Here is an 11,018-nt window from a genome sequence, read left to right on the forward strand (position 1 = left end):
CATGATGCGGTTGCGTCGCCCGGACTGATGCCCCATACGGGGCGCCGGAGAATGCAGCGTTTGGACGACAGACGGACCGCACGGCCTCCAGGGAAGCAGCTACTGTTGGCTTAGCGCCGGATCCATGCATCATTTGGGCGGACGCAATGGATTCCCGACGGATGTAGTCCGAGCGCAGCCGTGTACGGGCCTCCTCCCAGGCGCGGCGGAGTGCAAGTCGGATGTCCATCTCCTCCTCGGGGACATGTGAGATGAGCTTGGGGTTGACAGATCTGGAGCTGAAAGATTCGGATCCGCTGCCCGCCATGCCAGTGACGGCCGAAAGGAGCCGAAGATGAGCTTGGATGACGGAGGGGATTGAAGGGGAGGGGAGTGAAGTGGCTAGGGTTTGGTCCACCAAGCAGATGGGAAGGAATTTATGTGGGTCGGATGGGCCAGCATGGGCCGGGTCCGACGTAGCGGGCGTGCCCGGGCAACCCCATATCCGCCCCCTATTTGGGCTGGATATGGAGAGTGCCGGTCAGCCCGGGCGTTTAAGGGCCCTGGATAAAAAAATCGTGAACAGACAGTGACCGCGCGGCCCGCCCGAACGTATGCGGTGGGTTTGAAAGTTCCGCATGTAGATGGTCTTACTGTACTGTCGTTTGCATGGATATGCTCCATACCTTCTATACATATGGGCCTCTAATTTGGCACCAGCCTGCATTGAGAAAGGTTATATGTAAATGTTGGCCTCTAATTTTGTACGGACCTGCATCATTTGTGATGGTTAGAAGGCACGTACGTTACAGCCAGCCGGAGCTCTCTTGTTCGAACTTTGGAGAGCTCATTTTTATTTTTACCTATTTATTTCCCGTGGTGACAAGTGGACCCTGCACTCATGCAGCACGCCTGATACGCTGCTGTATACACGACCGTATGCCAGGACCTGCGCAACAAGTTTGAGGACCATATTGACACCGTATTAGCAAGTACTGGGACTGTATTGGCACACTTTCTAAGTTCGAGGACTGTTTTGGACCTAGCCAGCAAGTTTAAGGAGCAATGATGCATTTTACTCCCCGAGGAGCCCATAATACAAGACTTCCTCAAAGGGATCGATCACGGAGTGCTTCTACATCAACCTTATTGCATCCATCACTGAGGACCATCATGTATAGAGGAACTCTTGCCTCTCATTTGTGTAACCATTACTCTGGAATAAATTTCTTTTACTACGCAAAAAAGAAAACCATCAAACATAAACAGAGCCACACATTTTGATTCCACAAACTTCAAACCGTTCACCGCCGTACATTTCAAAGCCTGACAATTCCCCAAAGCTGCCGAGAGAGCGCAACGAACTAGCCGTTCTGCGGCGTGTCAGACGGCACGAACGAGCCGGAGCAACGAACCAAGCAGAGTCCCGTATGCCGTACACCTTGACACAGTGCCGAAACAAAGCCTGACGCAGACGGGACGAGGCACGGGCGGCACAGTTTTGAAACCGAAACCGTCGGCCGCGGACCCGACCGATCCAGCCATCCGCCGCGCGGGCGCGCACAGGCGGCAGCAACGCATATCCCCGCCCGGGCCACGCGGAGCGGCTCGTGGCGCGCGGGCGGCAGGGGGGCCGGGAAGCCGGAATGCGGCAAATGGATGGGCGCCCCGAGCGCGGTCATCGGCGCGGTCTCGCCTCGTCTCGTGCCTCCACATGCGGACGAGGCAGTGCGGGCCGTTTTGATCCCCGCGCTGCTGCTGCAGACGGACCACCTGCCCCCCGTCCCTCCCCGGCTGACTGCTCCGCTGGATCTTGCGCGGCTCCGCTGGCCCTGCCTCCATCTTCCATCACCACCAATTTATCCGCTTCTCTTCTCGACTCGTCACGTCGTCTAGGGTAGGAGTACTGCTGCTGCTTGCCTGCTTTAACCCGGAGCTACAGGCTGGTCCAGCCAGCGATTGACTGTTTGGGTTTCTCCGTGACACGACAAGAGACAAAATACTTATATTTCAAATCAAGACGCCAATTACTACTCCACAGTACCGCACGTAAAAAGTGCAATGTCTACTGGAAATCTCATGTCGAATCTATCCCGCACATGCTGCACTTTTAACAAAGAGTCCTTTCGCACGAATGAAAATAATGGAGAGGGAAGTGGAACAGTAGCCAAAAGTGGTGGCGGAAAGTGCATTATTGCACACTCATCGAAGGCTCAGCTCCACACCACACCACGGTGGCGCCATTATTAATCCCTGATGAGTTGGAGTAGTAGTAGTAGTAACTGTCCAATCAAATCAAACCGAGGAGGGAGGGACGGTGCAGTCCCTCGTTAATTTTACCGAGCCACCTCTCTCCTCTCCGCCTCCATCTCCTCTTTACCTGGCCAGCCAGCCAGCCTTCTCGGGTAAGCTGGCTGGGACTAGTAGCAGCAGCAGTAGTGGGAGCAGGAGCTGCTTGGCTTGCTGCCTTTCACGTCCACCTACGCGGGCGTGAGGCGTGGAATCCAAACAATGGCGCTGGGATCCGCGGATCTATAGGCGAGGCGAGGCGCGGGATGGGATCTGGGACCAGCAAGGCCGCTTCGCCGGCGCCGGCGCCGGCCGGCGGCGAGGCCAAGGCGCGGAATGGGAAGCCGAGGGGGAAGAGCCTGATGCGCCTGCCCAGCTACTCCTGCTTCCGGGGCTTCACGCCCGATTGCGACCCTTCTTCTTCGCTGCCGGCGCCGCCGCCGCCGCCGCTAGGGGTCGAGGTAAACTGGACTGCCGCTTCGTTTTTTTCCTTTTTTTTTGGCCATTGGTGAAATCGGTTGCTGAGCTCCTTTGGTCCAAAATAATACTACAGGCTGTATTGCCGAATCGGGTCAATGGAATTATGGAAAGCGTTTCAGTATATAGTATGTGCCTGTTCACTTGTGGTAGATCCTGCGTCTGTCAGTGATTGATGTGTCTGTCATTTCTAGTCTCGGTTCGGGAGCTTGGCTTCTCCCATCTCCTTCTAGGATTTCTGCAGAGTTGTCGAGCCATTATTCTTTTTATTAATGGGGAGATGATTGTTCAGTGTGCCTCACCAGTAGATTGATAACTTTTTACAATGGGTGAATTCTGGTGAATTATATGTGCCAGAATATATAGTTGTTGGAAAATGATTGTGTTCCCTTGTGAAAAATGTATATGGTTTTTCTTGTTGCGAAATGAGTATAGATGATTTTCTGAACGATTATTGTGTCGAATGTAAGAGATGTGTAGTCTTTGGAGTAATCCTACCTTTTGTAATCAAATGGCACATTCCTGTGTTTGCAGTCAAGCAAGGGAGGGGCGACGCCTAAACTCACTCACATTGGCATATCAGATGAAGATGCTTCGTCGGCTCCTAAATCGAATCCAAGTGAAGTCAGAACGATGCCTTTGTCAGATACCGACAGAGACCAAGATGATGATGTATTGCAGAATGTCACTGCTACCAGGACCGCAGTCGACGATGACCAATCACCAAATCCTTCTGACCGGCCGCGTCCATGCTTTGGTGTCAACTTTGGGTTGAGTAGAGCCGTCAGCTTGGGTTCATCAGTGGCATGCTCCATTATGTCAAACGGTCTCTCCTCTTCAGCTAATCCTAGTATTGGAAATGTGGACCATCCTTCCGATGCGAACATCCCTCAACAAGGTGGTGCATCGACTTCTGGGATTTATTCAAGTCTGGATATGCTAAGAGACAGCGTCACAACGCAAGCTAGAGCGGCTCATCAGGCTAGGAGAAATTTGCTGGAATCTGAAGATGCTAACTTGAGGCATTCGCACAGGAGGATGGGACCCCAGGAACCTTCTGAAGGCAGTGTCCGGTTTAGCCGAACACTTAGTGTTGGAAGACTTCGTGACAGGGTCCTCAGGAGGACTCCATTCTCAGATAGTTTGTTCACCTCTTCACTTTATGATAGACCAGTGTGGACCGCAGGAAATGCCAGCGCGAGGCAAGATTCATCTGTGATGCAACGGACTAATTCAGACAGAGGTTCCGAACCGCAACCAGAACCTTCAACTAACAGCACGTACAATTCTGGCTCTGCAACTCTAAGAGAAGCCAGTAATCGGGATCTTCTTGAGCGCAGATCGGCTTTTCTTGAAAGGAGGAGGAGGATAAGATCTCAGGTGGTGTACAGTTCAACTATTTTGATCATTTCTGACTTGCCTGCTTGTATATTTATAGCTTTTGCTTTCTTGGCAGGTCCGAGCTCTCCAAAGGTTGGGCAGCAGGTTCGAAAATTTATCAGGTCATGAGAGATCATGCATTCTATCTGGTCAACATAGAACAGGAAATTGCAACTGCAGGGCAAGCAGTCGACCAGGTAATCCTGATGAAGAATCCGGCACAAGGGCTAGCATATCAAGAATTGTTATGCTAGCAGAAGCACTCTTTGAGGTATGTGCTGCACATTTTTCTAGTTAGTGCTGTTTTCTTTTTTGGAGAAATGCCAACTTACATCCACAAGGTAATGCCTCTCATAGGTCCTGGATGAAATCCACCAACAGTCTGCTGCTTTATCCTCAAGGTCATCATTACCTCCAATTGGATCCGTTCCTGCTCCAAAGGAGATCGTCGAGAGTCTTCCTGTCAAGGTGTACAGAAAGCCGTTGAAACACCAAACTGATGAGGCTGCACAGTAAGCCATTTAGTTTGTTTTGAAATTCTTTAATTAATAGTACTCTGTGGTGCTGGTGCACGTTTGGGCATACTCAGTAACGTAGCTTGCGTGCACGTGATGGAAAGTTAGTATACCTGAAATGTCAATACCCTTGTTCACTTGTGCATATACATTATTGTTGCTGATAATTCTGAGGACTGCAAGTGAAGCAGAGGCTTCTGTATCCTGTATCCAAAAGGATCTAGATTCACTGCCTTCGAACTGCGGTTGCATGCTTAGTTGAGCCATTTGATTACAAAATTAGCCGAGCTATTCGATAAGAAATCAAGTTCTTGGACAAAAACATGGGTGATTTGAGGTGCTTGAGGACTCCAATTTTCTCATATTCTACAGTCTACCATTCACGATAAAATAGTTCATACAACTGGAAAGGCACCTGTGGGCATTTATAATTGTATTTTAAGTGCAGGGATGCAGAATATATGTAATTATTAAAAAATGTGCTTTGTACTGTTCAATAGAATGTGCTTTGGACTGTATATAATTATAAAGAATGTATATAATACCCTAAGCAAGATCCTGAGCCTCGATTGTGCATGTGGATTTGTACAGTTGCCATTTAAGCTGCAGGTCTTATTCAGTTTTAAGACAGTGGAGTGTTTTGCACAATATGTCCGTTTACTTGTTTGTTAACATTCTTTTTCAGTTTTTTTATGTTAGTAGATATGTACTGAATAAATCTAAACAGCCATGTCTATTTATTTATTATTTATTCCCATTCCTTCTCCACAATGCAGATGCTACATTTGCCTTGTCGAATATGAAGAGGGAGACTGTGTTCGCATACTTCCATGCAATCATGAGTTTCATCTAACATGTGTAGATAAGTGGCTGAAAGAGATTCACAGGTATTGTTCATGAAACTTACCAATTCAGATCAAGGAAAAGATTGATTTAACATGATATGATAATTTCCTTCGTACGAGAGCTCTATACTATTCCTTGACACGCTGCCTAACATGACAATTGGCATTCTCAAAGGAAAAGCTGCATACTTGAAAAACTTATTTTCTAGTAAATGATTTGTGGGCAACTTTTGGGGATATTATTCGAACTATGAAGTTCAACCATAAACTAAGCTGTACAATTCTTTGATCGATACATTTGAATCTTACGGAATAAAAATGTTCACAGGTATTGCTCATGAAACTTACGAAATCAGATCAAGATTGATTCAACATGATATGATAATTTCCATGACATGAGAGCTCTTTAGCAATTTCTTGACATGCTGTCTAAGAATTGACATTCTCTGATGGAAGAAATACATGCTTCAAAAACATATTTTCCGGCAAATGTTATTTGGGCAACTTTTGGAGGTCTTGTTCAAACTATAAAGTTCAACCGTAAACCAAGCTGTAGAATTCTTGGATGGGTACATTTGAAACTTACTGCCAGTATGACCATATAATATAGATGTATTACAGCATTAATATTTGATGATACTCCTTGTGCTGTAGCGAAGAGATAGAGCAGTGAATCTATCTCTAGTACTCCCTCCGATCCATATTACTACTTATTTAGTAGTGTCAATTAATATGGATTGGAGGGAGTAATAATATTAAATGTGCTTTCATGTGAGTGTTGTGTGATTGAAGGCTGTCTTTGAAATGTTTCAGTGCCTAGCAATTGGTGAACTTAATAAAGTAGTGTTTAAATCTTTCAGAATAATAAAATTAAATAAACTTGAGTGCTTACATATACGCAGTTTAAGTTTTTTGTTGAGTTCTTTCATTTGGAAGATACAAAAAAAATCAAAAGTTTTTCTTCCGGACGTAACTTAAATTAATACTTATTTCCCTAACTCAATTTAAGACACAACTTGGCTTCTATATTCACTTGACCTGGGCCTTAACTGCTGGGAAATTTCTTCCTGAGTTGCTTTTGTTTCATACAGTTGGTATCATTTAGTTTTTGGCAGTGCCCGTTATTATTTATTTATTTATTTATTTATTGTGCTAAGCTGAACCTATGTCCTGTATTTGTAGGGTTTGTCCACTCTGTCGTGGCGATGTCTGCCGATCCGATTCGTCGAGCATAGGGAAATTCAGCTGATTCTTTTATCTCTTAAGGATCCAGCTTATTGCGAGAAAAATGGAGCTTCCGCCTTCCGACACGGTTCTTTGATCCAGCTGGATAGAGCCCGCAGAATGTTGCGGGTGCGATTCGATCTTCACTAGCCTGGTCTGGACAACTCAGGATGCTCCTGTATGTTATAGCAGGTTTGCATGGCGGTCATCCCATTATAAACGATGAACTTCCATGCGAATTTGAGAATGTTGTACGGTGGTGTGAAGCCTGTTGATATATTGGTTATATGGCTTGCGTTTTCGTGATGTTTTGAAATTAGCGTGATATTGACAATCTCTTCAGATGCTGCGTCACGAGGAAACTGTCAAAACTATTTCACGGACCTACTGTAGATCGAACGGAGAGCGAGAGCCAGAGAGAGAGATGGGGATTCGAGGGGGAATTGGGGTCTAGGGAGCGAGACAGAGAGGGTTTGGTGGCAGAGATTCAGATAGTTGGCAGGTACTGTGGTTCATGTTCTGTTCACGATTAAAGTTCAGTCCTGCCCCTTGTACTACTAGCCGACGCAGCGACAGCCACTTGGGCCTATGGGTTCTAGCTCGGCTCTTTCGACCTAAAGTTATCCTCTATGTGCCTTTCCTTTATTTTCAGAAAAAGAGAAGTACTTTCCGAAGGGCGCCAAGGGTTGATTCAGATGATGATGCCTACAACAATTACTTTATGTAGAGTTAAACTGTGAAATTATCTCCTCTGTTTAGTTTTTCATTATTGATTGCACCCATACATTCTTATGTGGCAAGGTGTATTTGCTAATGTCGCATCGGAGTTTGTTGGCAACATGCCAATATATGCTTTTTCAAGATGAATTATGATGTATCTTACAAAAAAAATATAACAGTACCTGTATTGTCTATGCTTGGCCTAAAGGCTATTTTGTTCCATCACCACTAATTTTGATTAAACATAACAATTCTCTTTTTCCCTTAAAATCCATCTTCGTGTGAAAAGCTACATATTTTTTTAATTGCCATCAGAAATAAGAATTAGAACATAGAGATATGTCAAATTGTTTTCATTTTGGCTTGATTTGTGTTCTAGGGTGCTAGACACCTTTGACCAAAACAAGATGAGGCATGGAGGAGCATGTGCATTGTACTGAAACCTCAAAATTCTACCTCGTTATTGGGATGACCATCCATATGTCGTTTGCCATAAATCTAAGCATCGAGGGGGTAATTGGGTTCAACCTAGCAATGTGTCCAGACTATACCAGGCCGTGGATTTGAGATGATAGTGATATTGGTGACTCAATACTTTATTGGCTCTACTTTGTGTCGATCTTTCAGGTGCATGAATAGTAATTTGTGCAAAACTAGGCTTTTCCTTGTCATTTGATAAATTTTTTTATGGTGCTCATAACATATTTTATTTATCTATGCTTCCCTCCTTTTGATCGAAGAATAAGATGTCGGTATTATTGCATTGCCAACTTAGCTGAACATCTTTTGGAAAATTTTCTATGAATTTTGTACGGGTATTGTACATTTTGAAGTCTGCGAAATAGATTAATGGTCGAGCGTGTTTATAAGTTATCAAGTCAGGCACATAAGTCTAGAAAGTAGCTAAATTTTCCTACTGAAAAGTAGATAGGTTTCTGATGTAAGACTCTACATAGTATACATAGCAGGCATCTCAATTCTCTCATTCTTCATGCCTTGAGGCTGTGAAACATCTATGCTAGGTCACCACACTTTAGCAATCTTCATTTGATGAGGTACATTCAAATTTGGTCTGTTTATTAATTTGATGAAAAATTATCTTCTCTTAGATGGTCAAGGTTCTAGAGTTCATTGCTATGAAAGAAGGCATAGATTTTGGCTGGTGGAATTGCAAGTATAATTGGAGTGAGCGTAAATAACAATTTCCTACAGACAATACATTCTTTTGAAGCTACACGGAAAAAAAGTAAGCACATCGATCCCTCTTCCGTTCATGGTCTGATGGTATATCGCCATAATATGATCCAATTTGGAAGGCACAATGTGCCAGCAGCCTAGGATAGCACTGGTCAATGTACTGTGCGACTGCTGCTGCCATGTTATGCCTAAAAATGATGCTGCACTTCCAAAGAAATGGTTCCACACCATGATTTCTTGAAGTGCTTGCAAATTCCAATTGTTATGATATTAATCCAAGTGTTTTAAATATTATTTTCTTGGGAGTTATTGTGTTTTTCTCTATGTTCAAACTTGGGCCTAACATCGACCAAACTATAATGGTATAATCCGACTAATGTCCATGTTTACCCCAACACACAACTTCAATGGAAAGACGAGGGCAGCCTGGGGAAAAGACGAGAGCAGCCTCGGGATATGTCCTTGACGGAGAGGACGAGGGAGTTTAGCAGCATAGGCCACCTCTGCCGGTGTGAAGACATGCGGCCACATGTTGTTGTGCATCAAGCCATGAATACACACGACCATCATGTTGCCTCGGCCGAGGCCTGGTTGTTGGTCGCTATTGTCAACAAGGGCGACATGAGGCGTGTGTCCGATGCACATGAGGATAGAACTCCCCCGTTAGCGTCCTCACACGTTTAGTTTTTTTGCCTACCATCAAACAAATGAAACGCTCAACGACCCCTCCGCTCAATCTTTACCATCCTCACGATAAAAAAATTCTTTCCATCCTCTTGTCGATTGTCCCTGTCTCCTCTCTTCCAGGGTTCACCGTCTCCGCCGCCCCTGACGCTACTCCTTCGCTGCTGCCCCTCCCTCTGCCTGCCTCCTATACCTCTCTCTCTCTCTCTCTCTCTCTCTCTCTCTCTCTCTCTCTCTCTCTCTCTCTCTCTCTCTCTCTCTCTCTCTCTCTCTCCGTCAATCCATCCAAGTCGAACCACACCCGCCGCGTCCCATGCTCCCATGGGAGATCGAGCGCGTGTAGCCAACCGATGAGCCACCTTGTTTTTCGGCGGCACCTCGCCGCGGCCGCGGCCATCCGGCGATCCCCCGCTGCATTCACTTCCAGATGACCCACCTCTCACCTACGCTCCATTTTTTGGTCGCGATCCGGTTCCGCCCAAAGCTTATCATCATCGATGGCGTGTGCGGGGGGAGCAGTCCGTGGAAATTTGATGCTGGTTTCTTATGCAGGAGCTCGAAGCGCCTGCTCCCGGGCCGCGATTTCAGACGCGATCTAGGCTGGTAGCTATCAGAGTTTCAAGGGGAGTGTCGGTGTCAAAACCGGCGGATCTCGGGTAGGGGGTCCCGAATTGTGCGTCTAAGGCTAATGGTAACAGGAGGCGGGGGACACAATGTTTACCCAGGTTCGGGCCCTCTCGATGGAGGTAATACCCTACTTCCTGCTTGATTGATCTTGATGATATGAGTATTACAAGAGTTGATCTACCACGAGATCGTAGAGGCTAAACCCTAAAAGCTAGCCTATGATTATGATTGTTGTTGTCCTACGGACTAAACCCTCCGGTTTATATAGACACCGGTGGGGGCTAGGGTTACACAGAGTCGGTTACAGAGAAAGAAATCTACATATCCGAATTGCCAAGCTTGCCTTCCACGCAAAGGAGAGTCCCACTACTGGAATCAGCTACTTTGCCATCTGCCAGGTCTTTGCCGTCCGCTAGCGGACGGCAAAGAAGCTCTTTGCCATCAGCTACCGAAAAGCAGACGACAAAGAAAGAGCTGACGGTAAAGAAGGTCTTTGCCATCAACCATCTCTTTGCCGTCAGCTAGCGGACGTCAAAGAATCTTTGCCCTCCGCTAGCTGATGGCAAAGAGGGAGGTGGCACCCGCTAACAGGAAAACTTAATGTCCCCCTTCTTTGTCGTCCGCAGCAGACGGCAAACATAGAACAAAAGCTGACGGCAAAGGCTAACCTAACTAACGGCCGAGCCCCCCCCCCGCCCATTACTCTCTCTGTTTCTCCCTCTCTCCTCCCCGACGCCCACATCGATCCACACCCACCGCGCCGCACCCGCCGCCCGGCGCCGCCCCGCCACCACCCCTGCCCCTGCCGCCCTGCGCCGCCCCCGCCATCGCCCCCTCCCCCACCTGCCGACACCCTACCATCCCGCCGCCCCGATGCCCCGCCGCCCGGCGCCGCCCCCGCCATCGCCCCCGCCGCCCGGCGCCACACCCGCCACCGCCCCCGCCCCCGCCCCCTCCCGCACACACTGACGCCCCACCATCCCGCCGCCCAGTGCCGCCCCCGCCACCGCCCCTTCCCCAACCCGCCCGACCGCCCCACTGCCCCGGAGCCCCGCTGCCCCCACCCGCCCACCACCCCGGC

The 11,018-nt window shown here is 47.4% G+C and overlaps 1 protein-coding gene across 1 annotated transcript; it reads left to right on the forward strand.

The window, feature by feature from the left end:
• Positions 1-2,230: 2,230 nt before the first annotated feature.
• Positions 2,231-7,051, forward strand: LOC123131043 (E3 ubiquitin-protein ligase RNF6). Its single transcript, XM_044550816.1, has 6 exons — positions 2,231-2,729; positions 3,280-4,125; positions 4,202-4,396; positions 4,483-4,637; positions 5,417-5,527; positions 6,668-7,051. Exons 1-6 carry the CDS (start codon positions 2,535-2,537, stop codon positions 6,732-6,734), a joined length of 1,569 nt encoding a protein of 522 aa, XP_044406751.1. The 5' UTR covers positions 2,231-2,534; the 3' UTR covers positions 6,735-7,051.
• The last annotated feature ends 3,967 nt before the right edge of the window (positions 7,052-11,018 follow it).

Source organism: Triticum aestivum, chromosome 1B (genome assembly GCF_018294505.1).
Source record: "Triticum aestivum cultivar Chinese Spring chromosome 1B, IWGSC CS RefSeq v2.1, whole genome shotgun sequence".
Taxonomy (NCBI): domain Eukaryota; kingdom Viridiplantae; phylum Streptophyta; class Magnoliopsida; order Poales; family Poaceae; genus Triticum; species Triticum aestivum.

Coding starts and splice junctions, on each gene's coding strand:
- LOC123131043 (XM_044550816.1), top strand. CDS start 2,535: ATGGGATCTGGGACCAGCAAGGCCGCTTCGCCGGCGCCGGCGCCGGCC. Junction 4,397..4,482: donor TAGCAGAAGCACTCTTTGAG/GTATGTGCTGCA, acceptor TGCCTCTCATAG/GTCCTGGATGAAATCCACCA. Junction 4,638..5,416: donor CAAACTGATGAGGCTGCACA/GTAAGCCATTTA, acceptor TCCACAATGCAG/ATGCTACATTTGCCTTGTCG.